The sequence below is a fragment of the Pteronotus mesoamericanus genome, unplaced genomic scaffold (assembly GCF_021234165.1).
Source record: "Pteronotus mesoamericanus isolate MK-2021 breed Mesoamerican mustached bat unplaced genomic scaffold, CSHL_Meso_final contig_116, whole genome shotgun sequence".
Classification (NCBI taxonomy): Eukaryota; Metazoa; Chordata; class Mammalia; order Chiroptera; family Mormoopidae; genus Pteronotus; species Pteronotus mesoamericanus.
The window spans coordinates 36,971,394-36,995,910 of NW_026555027.1; the positions used below are offsets into that span (position 1 = coordinate 36,971,394).

General features: G+C 32.9%; 1 protein-coding gene across 1 annotated transcript in view; it reads left to right on the forward strand.

Moving 5' to 3' along the window:
• Positions 1 to 24,517, forward strand: part of NAALADL2 (N-acetylated alpha-linked acidic dipeptidase like 2) — a 796,061-nt gene that overhangs the window by 508,478 nt on the left and 263,066 nt on the right. Inside the window, exons 7-9 of the mRNA XM_054575719.1 lie at positions 12,959 to 13,051; positions 15,985 to 16,190; positions 20,850 to 20,969. Of these exons, the coding sequence (XP_054431694.1) occupies positions 12,959 to 13,051; positions 15,985 to 16,190; positions 20,850 to 20,969 (419 nt within the window). The remainder of the gene's footprint in view (positions 1 to 12,958; positions 13,052 to 15,984; positions 16,191 to 20,849; positions 20,970 to 24,517) is intronic.

Genomic DNA, 24,517 nt, shown 5'->3' on the forward strand with positions numbered 1-24,517 from the left:
GACCTGGAGGCTCAACTACTCTTTTTTTATCTCATCTGTTTTCCTCTCGACTACAAAAGCATAAAAAATGATTTGAAGAAGCCTAAAAAACATCTGAATACATTCAGAATTTCCCTCTAGTAGTAGATTTTCAAAGTCCTCTAGATTGAGAGCCTCCTAAACAGATTGATCAAAGTGGGAAATATAAATAACAATGATAAACCAGTGTCCCCAAAGTGAAATGAAGTCCTTGAGGAGTTTTTGTTTTGTTTTTTGTTTTTCTGTCTTTTATTTTGAGTACACAAAGGGTTCCTATTTGTTAAAATATGTTAACAATGCTGTAATAATAATTCAGTTGTAAAGAAAGCACTAGACTTCTAAAAGACTAGATTTAAGGTCAGGTTTAATTAACTGATTAATCCAAAAATATTCAGAACCCCTCTGTGTTCCTGCTGTCCTGCCCTCAGTGAGCTGAAAGTCTCCACGCTGGCACCATATACCTCCTCTCTGCCTGGAACCTCAGTGTCTGCAATGAGAGAAGGGTATCTGACTTCCTAGTATCTCAAGTTGTTCTGAGAATTAAATCATGATGTACATCTGAGTACTTTTGTATACTGTAAAATTTTATATTAACAACTACCTTCCTTATCAAATAATTATGTCAACATTCTCCATGCTATGTCAAATGTCTGCATAATAATGGCATAACTAAGCAAAATAGCACTCTCCAGCTACACCTCTGCAATAATTTAGCAACGTATATGAAGCTTAGAAGAAATATTAAGAAATGTATTGAAATGTGTTTAAAAATCTAGCGTTAGCCCTGACTGGTGAGGCTCAGTGGATTGAGTGCTGACCTGAGAAGCTAAGGTTTGCCAGTTTGATTCCCAGTCAGGGCACATGTCTGGGTTGTGGGCTGGGTCCCTAGTTGAGGGTGTGTGAGAGGCAACTGATTGCTGTGTCTCTCACACATCGATGTTTCTCTCCTTCTCTTTCTCCCTTCCCTTCTCTCTAAAAGTAAATAAATAAAATCTTTAAAAAACCCCCAAAACCTCTAGTTTAAAGAGGCAACAAGACAGGCCTGCTTTGCAAGAAATTATGCCATACCAACATTTTCTCATGGGTATAGTAATTATCATTGATTTTAGAAAAATTCAAACAGATTTATTTAAATTAAGATCATAGTGCATGTTATAATGGTCCTTCTTTTATAATTTTAATACAAAATATTACATTTAGATTTTCCAAATACTGATTGAGCAGTCTGAATTGTCAAATTTAAACTATACGTAAATATAGGATAATGACCTTTTACCCCATTGTTTTAGACAATAATACTCATGATACAGCCAAGGTAATTAACTTGTAAGTTTTCTCATAAGCACGTAAACGCATTGGTTGCTCACTACGATAAACATCAGGATAGAACATGAAAAAGATACAAAATGAGACACTTGATTTTTGAGCAATGAGAGCAATGCTTATAGTTTCTGGATTAAAAAATAGTTTTAATATCTGTTTAGTGATCTAAATTTAGTCTTGAGCTTTAGTATAGGAACATCTTCACTCAGAAGTTCAGACAAAAGTGTATTAAATATGTGTGCAAATCAACTAATTATTTCTTACCTTTTTAACCCTATGTCAGGGTTATCAAATAAAACTGAATTAGAACTCTCTGAAGTCTGGACAACAGTGTAGTGAAATTTGCCTACCATAGTTGCTTTCTTGCAAATCATACCTCCCTCTTCCATTTTGGACTGTTGCCTACATTACTCAGCAATATAGTGTGAGTAGGTTTGACCACACCACAACCCAAGCTACAGAAACATATTCCAATTAGCTCAAGTTTATTGACATATTACATCGAGCATATTATGTTTGGTTCAAGATCTAATTTTATCCAAAAATGCCCTAGACTCAATTTATAGACTTTTGGCAATGACTCACTATAACACTAGAGCTGAACAAGTAAGTACGTAGCCTTGGGAATTTTCGGTAGCTTTCTTGGAACCTTGAGAGTATAGCCTTACTTAAGAATGGAGCCAACAAGGAAGGATAAGTGAATGAGGGGGAGGGAGGGAAAGGGAGAGAGAGAGCGAGAGAGCGAGCTAGGGATGGAGGGAGACTGACAGAAGGAGAGAGAGAATCTTGTCCACATCTTTTGAGTTATAAAGCTTTGTCTGAAACCAAATCTACTGACTTGGACACTTATATGAGTTAATATGTTCTCTCTCCAACTTTTTTTTCAGTCAATTTATGTTAGTATTTCAGTTTCTTATAACAAAAAGCTGTGTAACTAATACAGACCATAAAACTTTAAACAAAGTAATTATCTGCCTTCATGAAACAGGCTCAGGGAAGTGAAGTGGCATGGCATTTTTACAAAAAGCACTGAGATGACTAAGCATTGTATGAAGCGTAGAAAAAAAACAGGATAAAAGTTCTTGTATATGGATAGATGACAGATAGATAGATAGATTGATAGATAGAATAGATAGAAAATTTGCGTTAATTAGGTAATTGAATATCAACTCTGTATCATTTTTTATAGTCTTATATTTTGTAGGTCTTACCCACTGGTCTAATATATGAGTATTGTCAATCTTTGAGAATCAAATAAAACATGGACATTTAAATGATCAGATATCAATATGAACTTCTGGTTAAAAACAATGAATATATTTTAAAAAGAAGAGAAAAAAGTATAAAATCTATTAATGTAATTTAGTGTGAAAATATAAATGCATCAAGTTAAAAGAAACAATTTCATATTTTAGGCATAATTTTTAATGAATAGAAAAATGGCTCTAAGTTGCATAAAACATAATGTCATCAATGATGACAGGATGACAAGTTTTATATAAGTAAATTTGGGTCATATCTCCTCAGATGGATGTACATATAATGTATATGCATATGCACATACCTACATATATAGTTACTATTTCCTCTTCAAGATTTTATGCACTTTTAAAAACATTACTTAGAATAATATAATGTCTACTGATAATATTGTTTATAATTTTTACATATTTCAAAGATTTATATTTCTAATTCGTTAACAGCTACTTGAAAGTACACATTATCATTTCTTGAGTAGAGATTTAAAATGATGTATTGAACATTTTATCCACAAATTGTTGCTATACTAAAATTTATTGGCAAGTAGTACATTTTAGATTTTCAGGAAATATCCATTAAAAAGAAATGTTAGTACAGTTGAATCGAGCATTACTTATTTTTGTTACATGTGAGACCAATCAACCCATTCAGAATAACTCCCAGAGAGGATTCTTCAGGATATGTAAAAAAAAAAAAAAAAAGGAAGAAATAAAGAAATTGAAATTTTGTTTTAGAGAATAGTGAACTTCAATAAACACCAGCCAAATACATGAAAGAAATTATTAAGAAGAATATAATATAAAAAGTTAATGTGTTCAGACAACTTGTGTATAGCAGGCATACAGATATGGTGGCCACTCTTTACACAGAAAAATCCAGTGAGCTAGAATACTTTAGGAAAGAATGAATGGTGTTGTGACAAATGCAGGCTAGATGTTAGGAGTCACTGAACTGTGCAATGGTGAAATGCCAATTTGATGGCTCTTCAAGTAGTCAGTTGCACAGTGAACCTAGGAGTCTGAGCTGGAAGCTGATAACAGAGGATTCGTAGAACTAAAGATTAGCCTTCATGAGCTGCCAGTCTGAAGTTCTTGGACAAAAGGGAAAAAAAAACACTTCAGAAATCACTTTGAAGGACTATTCATCAAGGGTCTTAAACAGAGTGAATATAGGTGGGAAACCTATTGTCCAAAGTCAACAGAAAGTACAGTCAATTCTCTATATCCTGGGGAGTGCGGGTTGGGTTGACTGAAGGTGACACAGATCTGTCATTCACCTAGAACGTTTCAAGTTTTCAGCTTTGTGTCTTGACAGTTTTGATTTTAGGAAATGATTCAGCTTTGATTCAGTCTAGAGTTTTTTAGGTTTGTTTGCTAAAAGACCTAGACTTGAAATGTACACTTTGAAGAAAAATTACTTTAACAAGTGTTATTCAATGTTCAATGTTTTCAGCAATTTTTACAGTTTCTTACATACTTCTAACATTATTTATCCATACCTGTCCTTCCTTTCAAATGACAGAAAGTCCAACTAAACTTTATAATGTGTGTGTGTATATATATATATGTATGTATGTATGTATGTGATAAAATCCCTTAGAGCATATTTTTATCTTTATATTTGAATGATCCTTTTTCACAATGGACTAACATTGTCATTCACTAGTCTAGAAACCTTCCAGAGATTCTTCCATGACTTTCTGGTTCTGTATTCTGCTATTTCCTTCAGGCATCCAAATTTTCTCATTATTATTCTATTCAGTGTTATCCAAATATATTTTACACATCTGTGTTTCTGTGTTGCAAAACCCAAGTATTCCCTCAAGCTCAGTTCAAATGCCATCTTCTCCATAAATAGCCCTTCAGAGTTCTACTCAAGATAGAATAGCCTCTCGTGACTCCCTCTGCCATGTTTTTGGCACTTACATCATGGTATGATAATGAGGTAGAGTATAAACAACTTGGATTTTCATTAGAATGTATTGTTTCTCCTTTATTTATATTTGACTCCAATTCTTTAAGTTCTCTTTTATGACCCAGGAGAAAAGAATATGTACTGTGCAGTTGTCAGGCATAGAATTGTGTATACGTTCATTTAGACTAAATTCCTTAATCAAGTTGTTCAGATATTCTATATCTTATTAGTTTCAAAACCTCTTATTGTGAGTGTAAATTTGTCCATTTTGCCTTGTAGTTCCGTCAATTTTTGATTTATATATTTTGAGGTAATTTCTTAGGTGTTTACTAATTCAAATATATAGCATATCTTCCTAGTTAGTTTTAGTACTTATCAAAAGAAGTGATCTTTTTGATATCTATAAAGCTTGTCTTAAAGTTGATTTGATCGGATATTAATTTTGCTACACTAGCTTTTTTAGGGTTAGTAGCTATATCTTTAAATTTCCAACCTTTCTGTATCTTTGATTTTTAACATGTGAAATGAATAGCTACTAATTTGTATTTTAAATACAATCTGATTATTTTTAACTGGAACATATGGTCCATTACATTTAATGTGATTACTGATGCATGTATGCTTATACTTTTCATCTAAATTTGGCTTCCTTCTTCACACCATCTATTATATTTTCCTTTTGTTTTATTCTTTTCTCTTTAGATTTAGATTTTTATCATAATATTTCTCCTTCTACTATTTTAGAAATTATATGTTTTTGTATTCTTTTAGTGTTACCGCACAATTATAACTTCTCAGGGATTCCTTGCTCCTGCTTTGCTTTGTGCCAGGTAATTTTCTTTGCAGCCCCTTGGAAGGGAATGGGGAGTGCAATTCTCTAGGGTTTCTACTTTATGGAGGAAGAATTGCTTTTCAGAACTACTTTCTTCTCTCCATCTTGGGTAGGCCCACTGCTTTTTCTCCTAACCTTTGCATCTTATGAGGCCATGAAGATGAAAGGTTCTCCAGGTTCAGTAAATTCCCTCAGATTGAACTCAGCTTTCCTGCTCCGTTTATCAGGGTCCTGTCACAACTTAAATTTTACCTAGCAAGTCCTTATTTACTTGCTAGTTCTTAGAGACTATTAGCAAGATTTGTTTTCAATGCTATCCTTCATTGTAAATTCTTTTGAGTTGGTGTGAATATCCAAGTCCATCATATTACTAGAAAGGGAACTTGTCTACTCCTCCGCAACCACTTCTTTCCTGGCAATACGTATGGATGACGCCTAGATTGATCGACATATAAACCAGGTTGCCATAAGGAAATCAATGATACACTAAAACCATTCAATTTCAGGGAGTGTAGTCAGGGACCTATGCACAAGTAGGAAAGGGTAAAGGGAAACAAAAAAGGAATGGTGAATACAATAAGGCTAGTTACTTGTTACTACCTCTAAACATGAAGTGACAGGAAGAGAGCATAGTTATAAGAACTGGCAAGCCCTTGAGCTGTAAGAGAGGGTGTTCTAACAGGAGCTATGATTTTTAACAAATGCAGTCACAGACAGCATTTCAATCAGGGAGCATGATGAAAAATAAATAATATTTATGTTACAACCTGTTGATGACTTGTTGGTGCCTTCTACTGTTTAAACACAACTAAAAGTCAAGAGTAAAGGAGCCAGGTAGATTACTCCACAGAGGTCACCTACTGGGGCACGGGGCTAGATGATGAGTGAAAACAGTCAGATGGACAAGTGGGAAATAGGCGATACAGATAGCGTTGCAGCTGATTAGTCTTCTGACTAATTTGATGATGTGTGTTTTGTAGAATGGTATGGTAGACAGATATGGAAAATCTATTAATCATTTTTTACTATTAATAAGAGCTATAAAGAGGGTAAAAGATATTTTTCTAGAGAGTTCATATTTTTCAAAGTATCTTTCTATTTAAATAATTTTTGTTTGCTTTTCAGTTATGTCTATTACCATTTCTCTCTACCTATTACTTCTATTAGTATATTTCTTTCAATATTCTATTTCCCATACCTATTTTTTAAAAAGATTTGATTTATTTACTTTTAGAGAGGCAGAAAAGAGTGAAAAAGAGAGGAAGAGAAACATGAAGGTGTGGTTGCCTCTTGTACGCCCCCAAGTGGGGACCTAGCCTACAACCAAGGCATGTGCCCTGATTGGGATTTGAACCGGCAACCCTCTCATACCTATTGTTTTATTTTATTTTTTTTTAATGTTCTCTTGTGATTTTTTTTTATTGCTAATACAGTCCCTTCTTTTTTGAATTAATTAGAATGCTTACTTTTAAATTAATAATGTACTATGTGTTTTCAACATCCTTATTTTGGGTAATATAAATGTTCATTGTGTTAACTTTCCTTCATGTGGTTGTGAAGCTCAGATAAGCTGGCATTTCAGTGGGAGTTTATATTGCCTTGGAGGTATCAGCTACACTGCCTATGACTTATAGAAAGACAGAGTTGAAGTCAGGCCCAGTTTATATCTTCCGTGATTCCTACAGTGATGCAGATTCCATGTGTTCCCAGGTACTATGAAACTTTTCTAAACTACCCTCATTTTCTGCCAATTCACTAGGTATCCTTAACTTTCAGGAACTGAAAGTTACAAGCTGTAGCAGTAGGAAGAGATAGTCTCCTTAGATTTTAATTTCACCACCCCTGAGAAGGTGGAAGAGAGAATTAAATACCCTGGAGTTCAGGTATGCTTAAGTCTCTCTATGAAAATATTTCATTCCAGCAGATACAGGAGACCTTTCTAAACCAATTTTGGTTTCATTTATTAATCTTTCCTTTTAAATATTTTGTCCATAAATACACACATCTTTTACCTTAGTTCAATTATTATATATCTCTTTGTATGTTATCCTTGTCATTTATAGTATACCATGTTTCTAAATATTATGTTTACATTTTAACAGCCACATATTTTATCACAATTTTCTTTCAAGTATTTTCCCTGTCTGGAATACTTATGTTGATAGTTTACAATTGATATTATAAACTACGCTGCAGAGTTGAATTATTCTTATAGGATAATTTCCAAAGATCACGATTGCTATTGTTATTTCTATGAAGGGTAATTCTGCCAAACCAATAGGTTGTTCAATTTAGCAATGCCAACAGCAATAGATACATTATAAGAATGAAAGTGTATTCAAGATTTTACTGATATTCATTATTAAAATTGAACATGCGATCATAGTGCTGCTTTTGTTGAAGGAGAAAAAGTCTCTGTGCATATTTGTTTTTAGTCATAGGTAGAAAAATAGAAAACAATACATACTTAGAATCAATATAATATGTTTAGATGTAAATAAATATATAAAATCTGTTTCTTGCTATAAGTCATTAAGTGGACACAATCTTTGCTCAATGATAGATAAGGAAATCCTGTGAGTTAGAAAGATCCGATGTAAATACAGCAACAAAATGTTGTCTTCACTTTCTCACACTTCAGAATGTAGAAGACAGTAGGATAAAAATAATATGAAATCCTTCCATACAAATGTTTAGGAACTCTCTATAATATTGAAGGAAAAATATTTCAGAAAACAAATATATAAAAAAAGATTGTCAAGTATCCAATGCAAAAATGAAAATAGAACAAAAAATAATAAAAAAATTAAGTTTGCCTGGCATTTGAAGGTGATGGATCCTGCTACGTTAGGATGGGAACACAGCAATCACACTGGGACAAAGACGTGACTATATGTCTATCAGGAAAAGGAAGTTGTAACTGAGGTATCTTTTTAAAGCCAGGACCTTGGGGTGAAAGTAGGAAGACTAGAAAGAAATCCACCTACTGTGGAGGGAAGCCTCCTTCTGCCTGAAGTCTGGATGAAAAAAAGGAATCTGCCTTTAGAAATCAAAATCTTGGCTCATAATTTTTATTACCATTGTAGTATAGAAACCCCAAGCCAAGAAATTCTCATAAAAATTGTTCCTAATCCAGAGATGTCCCTGGGATGCCTGGCAGAAGTAAATGTAATGCTGGAAAAATACGTATCAGAGAAATATTAAGCAGAAAAACTTGGAGTAATCACATTAATATCAAAGGAGGGTGAAAGACTTTAGAGAAAAATTGGAAAAGAGAAGATATTAGGAATAATTTTAAGATTGATCTACCGGGCACATATATGGAATGCTGCAGCCCAGTCATATCATAGAGAATGCACATTCTTTATACAGAGCATTTATAAACATGTTTATTCTCTATTTATCAGGTGTAATTGCATGTAGAGACACAAAACTAGTTTCACCTAATATCAAATTATCAGCAGCTTAGATTTTGCTTTTTGCATACAATATGGATATCAATATCAAAGCATAGAGACCTTATATTTTAATATTTTAAAAATTACTCTAATATATTATAGAAAAATTACAGTAGAAACTTAAAATTTTAAATCCTATAAGACTATAGACCAAAATTAATGTGCTACTGCTACATAGAAAATTTGTAGCCATAAATGCATATATGTATATATTGAAAGGCAATGAGCTGAGCTTTTAACTTAAAAAGTTAAGTAAAAAAGAAAAAAGAGAATATATTTAGGTAAAATTTATTAATGCCAATAATAGACATGGAACATAACATTCAAGTGAAAAAATTAGTATAATTATCTGCAAATTCCAAAACTAGTTCTTTGAAAATATTGATCAATTAACTTCTGGCAAAACTGATGAAAGGGGAAAAAAGACATAGTAAGTTAATATTAGTATAGGAAAGAGTATAAAGTAATATTAAATGGCAATGATTTAAAAAATTATTTTATTTATTTACTTTTAGAGAGGGGGGAAGGGAAGGAGAAAGGGAAGTTGATAAACATCGATATGAGAAACATCAGTGGGTTGTCCTGTGACTGCACAAGTATGTTATATTAACAGAGAAACTGTAAAAATAAATTTAATAATAGTTGTGCAAAACTTTTATGAAGAAAAAAACTTTATTAAAAGACATAAAAATAATTAAAATAAATTGAGGGGTATAACATTCATGGATAGAAGACAATGTAATTTTCTCAAATGAATCCATTAATTCAATGCAATCCCAATAAAATCCCGAAATGCCTATTCATGATGCATGACAAACGAATACATAAGTTCATATAAAAATAATGGCCCACAAATATCCCCAATATTGAATAATAATATTAGAAGATTATAATACTGATGATGATGATGATAGAAGATCCACCGTTTCATTCATTAAACTTATATTAATTTAAACGGTATGGCACCAGTTAAAATAAAATGCAATAGCAAGACTGTAAACCAATCCACCTATGAGTTAGATCTTATTATATGACAGTAGCTTCATTAGCAAAAAAAAAAAACACAAAAACAACAAAAAAAAAAACCCCCACAAAAAAAAAAAAAAAAAAAAAAAACAAAAAAAAAAAAAAAAAATATTTCAATAAATTACATGAGAATAATTGGCCATCCATAAGGCAGAGGTAAAGCTGAAAGTCCACTTCATAATAGGTTGTGGGTGGATTAAAGACACAAATTTAAAAAGTCTACTTTAAAATACGTAAAAAAAAGTTTTCTGACATCAAAATGAAAAGGAGTCTCCTAGCAAATACAAAACAAAACAAACAAACATAAAACATTCCCCTCAAATATTCAAGGTGAATATTGATAAATTTGACCATATTAATATTTTAAAATATAAGAAATATCATGAAAATAAAAACCACAGATTGAAAAGCATTTATAATACATATAATTAATAAGTGAATAATATTCAAATTAACCCCCCTCAAAATACCTAAATTGATAAACAACTAAAAGGAAAATGGTCAAAGATTGTAAATAAAAAGCTAGAATTATGAATATGCATATAAAAATTGCTGAACCTTACTAGTAATCAAAGTAATGCAAAATAAAACAATAATGAGATTCTCATACACTAAAAAATGTCAGAATTTTAAAAGTCTGTGGAGCAATTTCTATATACCAAATAAAGTTGAAGCTACCCATAGTATATTATAATTCAGAAATTCTACTTCTAGTTATCTGAGAATGTATAGTGCACATGCACAAGAAGTGTAAAAACAACCTTTGCCACAATGTAATACTAAAAGTGTGCCAATTACCTCACTTTATACAAATATAAAGCTAAGTGAAAAAAATCATAATTTGTATAAAATGGCATGGTCTGTAAAATAACTGAATGTTTATGTCTCTATATATGCCTATACCTATGTCTACCTATATCTATCTATATCTATGTAACAAAAAACTTGAAATAATTAACATTAACCTCAGAGTAAGACTTAAATGTATAACATTTTATATTTGCTCATTGGAAAAGGGTATTGATGAAGAAAATATAGTAAAATAACGTTAAAACTAGATATAGGTCATCATTGTATGTTGTATTATTTTTTATTCTTTTATATATGAGGAATGTCTCATAACAAAAAAATACAGTCAAAGTAAAAGACATTTTATTTTTGTTTAGATAAAAATGTTATATGAAAGCTTGGGTTTGAGTCCCAGCTTTGCTTCTATGTGCTTCATTCAATAAATGAAGATAGTAGAAGCTATTTAAATTGGTGCTTTCAAGAATTATTGAGATCCAATGAAAATTACTGTATGTGTATGAAAATAGCTATTAGAAATTTTAAGGCACTCTATTAATGTAATGTTATTTTCCAAGCACTATAATGCACATTTGTATATATTATAAGGTTTCCTCACTGCCGAATTACCAAAAAAAAAAAAAAATTGAACCTTAGAAACCCAGAGAAAATTCTTCATCCATATCTAATTCAGAAATGAGCTGGAAAGGCTTTTAAAGACTATATGTTAATGATTTTTATTTAATATTTACTTTTCTGGGCTATTTGGAACAAACTTAGAACAAGGAATTAAACCAACATTAAAGCAAACATATGAGTCCAACTATATAATATTTTTGAAAAGCCAAAAATAAGGAGACATTTAAAAGATCAGTGGTTGCCAGGGGCTTGGGAGGGAGTAAGGAAGGGAAGAAGGAACAGGTCAAGCACAGGAGATAATATTGGCAATGAAACTATTCTGTATGAGGTATATGATTTCCTATTCTTTAATGATGGTGCATGTCATTATTCACTTGTCAAAACCCTTAGGAGTGTACAACATAAAGTGTGAACCTTAATGGAAACTATGGACTTCAGTAATAATAATATATTAATACTGGCTCATCAATAGCAACAAATACGTCATGTGAATGCAAGATGTTAGTAGCAGGGGGCAGAGGAGAGAGAGGATAATTTGGAAACTCTACCTTCTGTTAGTTTTTTTTCTGGAAATCTGAAGCTGCTCTAAAAAAAATGCATAGCATCTAAATTAAAACTACAATCCTCAGGCTTTAAACAGTTTTTCATTCTTATACATGAGACATTCAGGCATTCTCTCAGTGTCCCTTCACTCCTATTTCAGTTATAATTGTAACAGTTTCAGTGTACTGATTTTCCATTTATGTTGTTAGGAGGGTACATTCAAGGAGGAAGCAACTACTTATCCTAACAATTTTCACCTAGTATTCAGAAGTGACATTTGAAGGCTTGTTGGTACTATAGCATGTCTGTTTTGAATTAGCTGTTTTATTTTTGCCTCCCACCCCATGCCAACACTACCACCTGGCTTCCCTTGAACCTCCCCTACAAAACTCCTTGACTGACAGAATTAAAATCCAGATTAACCGATGTTACCACCAAAAGCCTTTAAAGATCACTTCAGGGCTGTGACTAGGGCCCCTACTAATTGGTGTCTTTGTCTTATTTGTTATCAAAATTTTGAATATCAATCATAAATAGAAGAACTCAGAGTCAGAGCAATCGGTGAATATTTAGAATACCGGATGGAGACCTAAAAACAGGTAGAAATGAAGAATCCAATTTTTGAAAATATGTATAGCTTTAAGAATCTATATTATTTTAATTTGTGTAATACGTTATAGTTTTCAAAGTGATAATGTAACAATGAATCATATAGGAAAGTTTATCTTTCACATGTTCTTTTTCTGATGTTAGGAAAGTACTTAAAATTCTTTGGAAATATTTTTATCTGACTTTTAATTTCTTTTATTTCTTTAAAAATGTGAGTCACCCACATTCCCCCAAGGTTGTCTCTTGTGTGCTCTCATGTTGAACCCCATTGCATCTCTAAAGGTGAGGTTCAGAATCACCTGTTTATAGCTCTGCGGTCCTACGGGGCCTGAGCAATTGTATCTTTGTCAGCGCAGCACAGCAAGCACCTAAAATGGTGCCAATGCAAAGTACTGAACAAATATTTGTCAAAAAAGTATAGCTGGTTATCTACAAAAATTTAATTGTTCAAAATGATCTTGCTGGTGATATTAGATAAATAATTTGAAAGTTTTAAGAAAAGACACAAAAATATAGAAAAAAATCATCTTGTAATTTTTTTTTCCCTCAGAAGAAATAATTGTCAACATGCAAGTTCGGACAGTCACAGAATTCAAAACAGTTACTAATGTTGTTGGATATTTAAAGGGCTTGACTTCTCCAGGTAAGTAGGGTAAAGAATTTATAATCTGCACTTTACATGAAATATCACAAAGATTTGCTCTATAATAATTTAATAGCACAGTTAAATATCCCACTTTTATTTAAACAGAAGTTTATACCACTCTCAGAGGGTCAATATGAAACCAAGGAATAGGCCTTAATTTTCTTTCTAAGCACGTATCTTCAAAAACAAATCATAGTGGAGAGTGTAAGAGGAAAATAGAAACAAAATAGAAAACAAAGTTTAGATGTGTTAAACTGGCATGTGCCTGGTGAGGAAAAGCTATAAAACCCAATGTTTATCTTTTTCTTTCTTTATTCACCACAATACCATTGAAAACATTTTTATTAAAAAAAGCATTAAAACATAAAATATTTATGTTTTAATGGTGTGTTTTTTAAAATAAATTTTTGTTTTCAGATCTAATCTTTTAATGTCAATCTATATCTCATCTCTGACTTTCAGTTCACTGACAATTCTGCTTATTGTTAGCATGGCTTTAGATATTGAAGGTGTTTATGAAAATGATCACCAGTTAAGTTTTAAATAATTTAATAATTGTTAAAGGGTGTTCATTGAATCTTGAGATGATGTTGTAAAGGCTAAAAAAGTAAAAATAGCCCCGGCTGGTGTGGCTCAGTAGATTGAGCGCAGGCTTGCAAACGAAAGGGTCACTGGTTCAATTCCCAGTCAGGACACATACCTGGGTTGTGGGCCAAGTCCCCAGTTGGGGGCATATGAGAGGCAACCACACATTGATGTTTCTCTCCCTCTCTTTCTCCCTCCCTTCCCCTCTCTCTAAAGAGAATAAATAAATAAATAAATGTAAAATCTTTTTAAAAACTTATAAAAAAGTAGAAATAACAAACACATATATTAAGAGATTAATAGCTACACTTCCCAATATATTGTGAGGCTGAATCACATATTACTGTCTGATGTGCTTGTTAAACAGTGTAGAATGCAACAATCTTTTTAATATACTTGTGCCACTTCTTTTAATTTAGTTAGGATATTTGCTCAAGTTCTCCTTGGACAATTATTGTTCTCTATGACATTAGTCAAAGTGACTGTATAATTACTAACTAAGATCAAGTTTTATACCTGCCCAGTTTCTTGCCAGCCAATTCTCACAAAATTAATGGGAAGTATATATTCTCTCTGATTTTCTTCCTGTAGTAATACGGAACTTCTGTTCAAAACACACGATGCAAATAAATTTTAAAATTGTTACCATTGCATTTAACAAATTCTCATCACAAAGATCTCTAATTGGGGCACTAGAAATATAGAAGTTGGCAAAAGTTGGTTTACATTTGTTAGTGCACAAAACACAGTTAATAAAGCTATTGTAGTAATTCCCTAATGTCTTTCTCCATAACAACCATAAATCTACTTTTACCTACCCTTGTATTTATCAAAATTGCTGCATTCACAAATTATTATTGAAAAATTATAGTACAGTATTATGTTAGCTTTAGGGTAAAAACAGTTTTATTGAAATTCAATATAGAAAAAATTAATTAATTTACTAGTGGTATTTTTCAGTGCGTATCAGTGAAATTTTTTTTATTTGAATTCTACACAAAAATATCACATGATTCTTAATGACACTGAAATTTAGAAACAATCTCAATCAGTATTAGGAATTTAGATGTTTATTTAGAGTAAAGACAATTCCAAACAGAAATTTCATGCACATCTGGAATATGAGTGAATAAATTCCTGGGGTTCCAACATTTGCAGACACACTATGAATACCATTAATTAAATCTGATGAAATGTTGGCAGATAAAAGTCACTGCTGGCTTCAATATCAATGTGGAAAACCAAAATAACTTCAAACAGTGATGTTTTGCAGAAGGTAGGTTTTTGATACCATAAGTCAACTAGTGATTAATTTATTCCACACATACATAGTACTTATTATGTAGCAGGCGCTATTCAAACTGCCTTACAGATAGTAACTCACTTAAAACTCAAAACAACTAATGATGTATGTACTATTTTTATTCCCATTCTACAGTTGAATGAAATTAAGACATAGAAAGGTTAAATAAGCTTTCCAAGGTCACACAACTAATAAATTGAATAGCCTGGGTTCAAATCCATGCAGGCAGGCTTCAGAGTCTGCACACTCTAGCACCGAGCTATAAGACAAGCGTGTAGCTCATTGAGCAAAGAAATTTAGCTCTGTACCAATAACATTCATTGACGAGAAAGAGGAAACTCTGAGTACTTTTAGTCTACCTTATTGATGACTGTAGTCAGTAAAGTACATTGAGTAGTCACATCCATGTGTCATTGAGACATTTCTAATAGTGTATCCAGTAGATTTTGTATAATTATGTAAAATAAAACATCTGAAAAGGAAACTTTTACAATAATTGGATGCCTTTTGATGTTGTTTGATTTTTTATTCTTTAGAGAAAAAAGAGAGGCTAAAATTGTAAGTTGAAAACTATAATTAATTCCCTAAATACGTCATTTATTGCAAAATCCATACATGACTACCACGTTTTTAATATTTACAGCTACTAAATAACTGCTCCCTCAATGTATTAATAGTTCATTAATATTTACTGAGCATACACACATTGTTTACAGGGCACTTCCCACTATGATTCTGGGAAAATGTTAGATAAATGTTTGATTGTGGCCTATTTGTATACCTCATTAATTAATATGCATGTCGCAGAGGACAGCAATATGGATCTAAGCTTTGGATTCATAATTGGGTTCAGCAGCTGCCTCTGCTTTGATATACACAGATGTGTGAATCAAGACAGAGGCTGAAAAAATGTAGACTTAACTATTAGAACAATTTTGCATAATTGTTGCTCAGTTGTGCAATAGGATTATGTAAATGTCATTAAATTTATTGTTAAGGTTTATATTTTGTTTTAATGGCTCTTGTTTGTTTCTATTTCCAGACCGGTATATCATAGTTGGCAGCCACCATCACACAGCATCCATTTATAGTGGACAAGAATGGGCCAGTGGCACTGCCGTAATTACAGCGTTGATCCAGGCCTTGATGTTCAGAGTTAAGAGAGGGTGGAGACCAGACCGCAGCATTGTTTTCTGTTCCTGGGGAGGAACAGTTTTTGGCAATATTGGCTCATATGAATGGGGAGAGGTAAGTGTATATTTATTAGTATTCTCTCTCTCTCTCTTTTCTCTAACTATAGTAGACAAAGTGAAATTGCTGAAGCCAAGGACAAAAAATGTGCATCTCAACCTGGATGTCCTATTTGCTAGATTGCTGAAATCATTCCAAGAATGAAGGAGAATGCCCTAGCTGCCGTGGCTAAGTTGGTTAGGGTGCCTTCTGGCACACTGGAAGGTTGTGGGTTCAATTCCCAAGCCAGGGCACATACCTAGGTTGAGGGTTCCATCCGTGTTTGGGACTCCTACAAGAGGCAGTTGATCAATGTTTCTCTCTCTCATTGATGTTTCTCTCTCTCTTTTTCTCTATTCCTCTCTCTAGAAAAACAAAGGAGGGGGGTGGATTAATCAGACCAGCAGTCCTCAACCTTATTTGCACCAGGGACTGGTTTCATGGACACACTTTTTCCATGGTTAGGGGGAGGAGGAAGGCAAGGGTCAGGAGGCGGAGCTCAGTCAGCAATGCAAGGGAAACTTCACTCACTCACCTGCCACTCACCTCCCACTCACCTCCTGCTGTGCAGCCAGGTTCCTAAAGGTTCCTAACATGCTGCAGCTGGCAGTTGGGGACACTTGAGTTAGACTACAGTGAACTGCATATGATCTGACACTTTCTTGTACTTGTTTCCTCCAGATCTACAGACTCTAATATACTGACAATAGTCTTTACCTGGCTATTGTGTATCTCCTTAGGTTTCTGGGCACAGGACAAGAAAAGATAAGGTGATACATAATATTACCTTTCTTTTTAAGATTTTCTAGCAAATATCTAAAATTAGTAAATGATCTCCTGTGTTAATGTCTATAACCTTAGCATCATAACTTAGATATGAAATATGGAGACTGGACTCAATATACTGTCTTTATTTCTTCCTCTCTCTTTTCTCTTCCTCCCACCATTCCTTACTCTTGCACACCTATCTCCCTGATCTTTCTTTCCTACCTGCGTAAATTCCTACCTACCTTAAGAAGCCTTTGTCCCAATGAATGGGTCATGGTTAGAAAACAATGGGAGTATTTAATTTCGAATGTTTCTATGTCTGTGTCTCATAGATGCACTGTTTTTAATGGAATATGACAGCTGATTATTGGGTTGATGCCATATTAACAACAATGAAAACATTGTAAAACTCTAAGGTATTCTATTTACTTTTATGATTTTTTCTTAAAAAAGAGGTGTAAACAACATTGAGTGCATTCGGTATGGTATGGAATCTAATGAATAAAAAGAACAAGCAAAATAGAAACAGACTCAGAGAGAGCTGGCTGACAGCTGTGAGGAGGGGTACGGGGGTAGGGAGGGTGGAACTGAGTGAAAAAAAGAGGAGAAAAACTCATGGACACAGACAACAGTGTGGTGACTGTGGGGAGTGAGGAAAGGTGGAGTGAAGAGGTGGAGGAGAATATGTAGGTAGAATAAATGGTGATGTACAGAGACTTGACTTTGGGTAGTAAACACACAATACAGTATGCAGATGATGTGTTATAGAATTATGCATCTGAAACTTAAATAAATTTGTTAACTAGTTTCACCTCAATATATTCAACAAAAAGGAAAGTTAGGAAAAAAGAAAAAAGGAAGTGCAAAGGAAATATAGGAAAAAAAACTACAAATTTAGCTAGGAAAATAAAACCATTTTAATTTATTCACTCCCTCAGTTTTGGAGGAAAAAATTGGAAATATCTAATGAGAAATATTCTTGTTTCATTTTTTTATTTAAGCACTCAAGAAAAGATGAAATATTTATTGAATATCTAGGAAAACATCAAAAAAGTATATGTAAGAAAATAGCAAGTATCTTTTTAATTTGAAGGAAAGTCTTAAAATTGAGAAAACAATTTATAGTTTAAAATATGTCAAGATTCACACATTACAAATCAGAATGCTTTTCCATATATAAATTAATGAAGTGAATGCTGTTCCATATTCAGAAAAGCTAATTCAAATATATGAATTCCATTACTGAAAGAACTTTTATAAATTAACACATTTTTAGTAAGACAGAAAATGTAATAGTTAAAACAACCTCCCAAACTTCTATTCCAAATTACTTACTTTTAAAATATAAGTAAGTTTAACAAATTGGGAGATAAATTTGTGACCTGGGCTGCCTTAATAATTCAGAATATATTTATCAGAAAGAAAATGTAGTTTTTGTTATAATAATAAGGCACACTTGAAGATAATGTCTTGAAGATTCTTTTTAAATCTCCAAAATTTATTCTATTGTATTAAGCAGTCTTCTTGATATCTATCTGGTAACTTTCACAATTAATTTATGTTAGTCCTAAAGTAATATGTATACTTCTGAGCTATGTTCTCAAAGTAGGTTTATCTATTTAATATTAATAGCTACTAACTTCAATATCTTGAGCATTTGTTTATGGGGAAGTATATTGCAAAAAGTCCTTGAGTTTATTTGGGCAATCAGGCATTTTAGCCTGTGAGCTGAATCAATAATGTGACCTTGGCTGAATATGAACAATTATATTTTTAAAATTAAGTATATATTTTTGTGGTTAATACAATACAAATTCTTTAAGTTTTGCCCAATATGTTGTATATTTTTGTGATTTTATATTTTCTCAATCAACAGATACTAAAATTACAATTCATAGTCATATGGGAGTCCATAGAAAAAATGTTTATGTTACAAAGTCTTTCAATTTGACAGGATTAGGAACCCATACCCTAGAATATGTATGCACGTGTACATATTTGACAACTAATCATGCATTCAATCATTTTCTAGACTTTTTCATGACTTTTTGGGCAAAGATATATGAGTAAAGAAGATGTTTAATACTAAATAGATTTAATTTTTAGCTTTTAAAACATACTATTATAACTTACTCTATCTTAGAAGATTATTTCAGTAAAGTTTGTGAAGACATTTTGTATCTAGTTGAAAAGGAATTTAGAAAACTGTTTTCTTATTCTGTCTACTCTTATCAATTTACTCTTATGAAACACTTTCTTTTAGGCTGAAACCAGTTTATGCTCAAAATATATTCCCAAGTGAAACTGAGTGAGGAAAAAATTTTGTTGACCTTTTATATTTTCCTATTTAATTTTGTTTGCATGGAAACCCCTTGAAATCCACAGATATAATTAAAGCAATTAGGTGATTTTGGTCAATAAACTTAAAAATGAATTTTATAGTGAAAGTGTTATGAGAGAGTTGACACAATACTCATCTTGATCCTTGGGGAGAATGACAACATTTCACTATATAGATTCTTTAAAAAAAAAAATACCATTTCTTCTGTGAAGAATCTTTATTTTTCACAGGCTATTGTGGAAATACTACAAATTTTACAGTCAAAGAAGCCTGAGTTCAAATCTTCTAGGCTATAAAATTCATAGTCGCTTACAAGACTTGATTTATCTAATGAGAACACTTAGGCCTATATCATAACAATCCCTTGAGAATTAAATGGACTAACATATAAACAGTATCTATGAGCTAGTGTATAAGTAAAAGCTGTTTTTCTATAGGTGCTTGTGTAACATTGGACATTTTAAAAATATTATGTGTAAAGCAGAGTACTTAAGTTTAAAGTCTATCAATTCTTTTTTGTAAAAACTTATTAATTTAATTTAATTTTATTTTATTGTTGTTCAAGTACTTTTGTCTCCATTTTCCTGCCACCACTTTCCCCACCCCGCCCACCCCCACTCTCACCCTCAATTCAAAATATTTATTCCCTTTAAATCAATTGTCTTTTCACCCCTTTTATAGAGGCGTAGCTGAATTTTCAATATAAAATAGGAGTAACATTGATTTCCTAGGTACTAGAAGTCCTTGCAGTCTTTCCTCTGATAGCGTTGGAAAAAGAAATACATAAACTTAAGATATGAAATAATATGATTTTTAGGATATTTCTCTAGGACTGCCACCATGGCAATCACTCATTAAATATTTGTTCAAGAAAAGGAGGAAAATATTAGATGGACTTCTTGGTAGTGATGCATTATTAAAAGGATAACTTGTGTTCAGTTTTGGGGGGTAGGTTTCAGCAGAAAAGTGAAAAAGCCAAAGAAAAAGCAAAAGTGAAAAGTCAAAAGAAATGATTCTATTGAAACATTTCATGTTACTAATGTGCATGAAATGCATCAGGTTTTATTTCAGGTAAAATGTGCCAGGACACAATTATGTTACGCTCCATTTTGCTCAGAATAAAGAGCCACTTTGTGCAAAAAGTAGCTTATTGCTTCAAGGGAAAAGGTTGGTTTATTAATCACTGAAGTAGTTTTCCCTTGTCTGTTCTCTAACTCAAAGACTATAAAATTAAGTTCCATCACTAGACCAAATATTCCATTCTGTATTCTGGAGGTGAATCTCATACATTAACCATTTAAGAATATATTCTCTTAAAATTTGACTTTTCTCATAAACACGTTTTAAAATATTTCATCAAAATATTATATTTAACTCCTCACCACATTTATTTAAAATCCTTTTATGACTTTTTGTACTCATATTAAATAGCATGAAATTACTTATTTTTTAAAAAAGTACAATGTAACAATTTTAAGTAGAGCATTTATTATTCAATATGTAACTGATTAAAGAGAATCTGTTATTTTTACTTATGTTAGATTGTTTTGTTGTTTTTTTGACTTCAGGATCTCAAGAAGGTTCTGCAGAGAAATGTTGTTGCTTATGTAAGTCTCCATAGTCCCGTAAGGGGTAACTCAAGTCTACACTCTGTAGCTTCACCATCTCTTCAGCAACTCGTAGCAGAGGTAAGAGGAACTGCTTCATTATAAAATGAGTGGGCAAAACTGCTGTTTTTTTCTATAATTTGGCATTTCTTGATATATTTTATATGTGTAAAATCATCTGTCAGTGTACTGTTGAGTTTTTATCAATATCCCTTCAACCAATTTCTTATGTCCTGAAGTTTTTGTACTCACTACTCTTTTATGGTTATAGTTATATGTATGAATTGTACAGTTACAGGAAAGGTATGTACAAATGGAAATTTATTTTGTAAAATTTGAACTTGGCTCTCAAGTTCCCAATTCTGCCACTCTTTTCATTTTGTGGTAAACTTAGTTTCTTTAGGATTTTTTCCCCTTCATTCATGTTTTGAGAAAATTTGGACTTGTCCTATGTTTTCAACTGCATTGTTAGCAAGATCTGTGTCTTAACTGCTAGAATAAATGGATAACTAAAGTCAAAATACTTAGAAAACAATGTTTAAAAAAAACATAGAGAACAGAACCATGCATTTTACTACAAAGCAACTTCAAAAAAATTTAAGTAATTACTACAAAGCAACTTCAAAAAAATTCAGGCAATTATTTATTTTCAACAATTTATAGTCACTTCTCACCTGTTTCAAAGAAATTTTGCACATTTTGTTTTATAAGCAGAGTTTATACTTTTATTTCTGCATTCTCTTTATAACTTTCCCTTCTGATAAAATGCTCTGTGAGTGCTCAGAATGGAAGCAATCACGCCACCGCTGGAAGGTGATCTCCTCTCAACCCCAAGCAAAGGCTATGGGTGGATATCAGAGATGACCTTTTTATGCCCACAGAGTTTCCGATAAATATCACAGAAACTGAATTAGAAACAGAAAGAGATAACGAGCAGTGCTTTGGATTAGCCATAATTCCTGACTGAAATGTAATGCAAACTAAAATTTAATACTTTCATAAAGTATATTCTAGTTTAATAGTTTTTATTGACATTTCCATATGTAGTGAAATAAAGAAGATGTTGTGAAAGATGAAATGAATCAATCAGTACATTTAAAATAAGCCAAACCCTAATATACATACCTTAAGTTATATTCAGATCTGTTAATAAATTCCTCTTAATCAGTTTACAGCTTGGACTTCTCTAAATTTATCTGCCTGGGAAATACTCAAAAGAGGAAAATCAGGGTAGATGTCGTCCTTGGGAAGTTAAAATTTCTGAATAAGTGGGTGATCAAGAACAAGAAAGTATAAGTAAGCTTAATTATCCAGAAATTGGGGAAAGTTAGTTTAAAAATTGTGTTCATTCCTTCTCATATGTTTCCTAACTTGCGACTCTTGAGATATATGTAATCAATGAACTTTATAGGTAAACATAAACTTTTAAGGAGTATCATACCCATCTGTAAGAATTTCATGTTTATAGAAATATCTGAGAATATAATTCTTTTAAAAATGTCTTGCCACATTTATAACAGAGCACTGGAAAATATCGCTACCTAAATCTAACTAGTATCTAAAGGTACAGCATGGTTTCTCAGTAATGAATAGTGGCATAGAAGATGTACCTCCTTATTAATATGGGAGAGGAGTTTTGGTTCTATATTGAAAATGTTTACATAAAAAACCTACAACTGAACAAATTGGAAAACAAATTTTTTTCCATTGAGATTGTGTGTATATGTGTGTATGTGTTTCTTAGGAAACTTTAGAATAAGATTATCACAAGTTCAAACAAACAATAGCATATGAAATTTTAAAACATGGAGATTATTTATTTTTATATATTAAAATATATAATTTGAGACTTCTGGTCAAAATGGAGGTGTAGGTAATTATACCTTGCCTCCTTGAACAACTATAGCAAAAGATACAACGAGACTACAAAACAAATGTCACCCAGAAGTGTCAGGAAAATCAAGCTGTTTGAAAGTCTGACAACCAAGGATTTAAAGAAGCCACATACATCCAAATGGGTAAGAGGGGCGGAGGGGAGAGGGGGCAGAGATGCAGAGACATGCAGGGAAGGCACTAAGAAGAAGAGAAGAGCAGAACAGCCCCGAGACTTGGAATGGGCAGTCCCACATCCATGTGTGGTAGATAAAATTTGAGAAGGCTACCTCAGGAGCAAGGGATTCCAGCCCCAGAACAGACTACACAGCCCAGAGCTCGAGCACCAGGAACATAAATCCCTGTAACTTCTGGCTATAAAAATCAGTGGGGGTAAAAGCAGTGGAAGAAACTGTGGGATTCTCAAGAGAGTCCTCTTATAGGGCCCACAACAAGTTTAGGACTTGCACAGACCTACCCTCTCTGGGATTCAGCACCAGGGTAACAGCTGAAAGGGCACCAGTGGCATACGGGGAGAAAGTGAAATGACTGGCAACAGGACAAGTGCTAGAAGACAGCTTCCTCCTGAGCAAAACTCCAGAGGTCAGGCAGTGGCATTGTCCCCTCTCTGAGCCCTCACCCATACAGAGCAAGAAAACAGTGACAGGGGCTGCTCCACCCTGGTAATTACCTAAGGCTCTGCCCCATAGAACTTACAGGTATGCTTTTTGCTATAGGCCACGCTACTAAAACAGGTAGTCAAAGTAGCTCTATCTAATACACAGGGAGGCTATCAAAATGAAGAGACAAAGATACATGGCCCAAATGAAAGAACAGAACAAAACTCTAGGAAAGAGCTAAATGAAATGGAGATAAACAATCTATCAGATGCACAGTTCAAAACACTTGCTGTCAAGATGCTCATTAAGTATTTCAAAACATATAAAAGAGCCAGGCAGAAATGAAGATTGCATCAAGTGAAATAACAATCTACGGGGAACCAACAGTGGAGGGGATGAAGCCAAGAATCAAATCAATAATTTGGAACACAAGGAAGAAAAAGCGATTCAAAGAAAATGAGAACAGGCTAAGGAACCTCTGGGGCATTTTTAAATGTACCATCTGAATCATAGGGGTGCCAGAAGAAGAAGATAAACAGCGAGAAATTGAAAACTTATTTAAAAAAATAATGAAAAAAAAAAGTCCCTAGTTTGGTGAAGGAAATAGACATACAAGTCCAGGAAGCACAGAGAGTTCCAAACAAGAAGGACCAAACAGAATCACACCAAGAGACATCATAATTAAAATGCCAAAGGTTGAAGATAAAGGGAGAATCTTAAAAGCTGCAAGAGAAAGGCAAACAGTTGCCTACAAAGGAGTTCCCACAAGACTGTCAGCTGCTTCTCAAAAGAAACTTCGCAGGCTAGAAGAGACTGGCAAGAAGTATGCAAAGTGATGAAAAGCAAGGACTAACAACCTAGATTACTCTATCCAGCAAAACTATCATTTAGAATGGAAGGGCAGAAAAAGTGCTTCCAGACAAGGTACAACTAAAGGAGTTCATCACCACCACGCCATTATTATATGAAATGCTAAAGGGAATTATATAAGAAAAAGATCAAAATGATGAGCATTAAAATGGCAATAAATTCACAACTATCAGTAATTGAATCCAAATAACAAACTAAGCAAACAAGCAGAAAAGGAACAGAATTGTAGGTAGTGGAGGTCATTTGGGGAGTTATCATTTGGGGGGA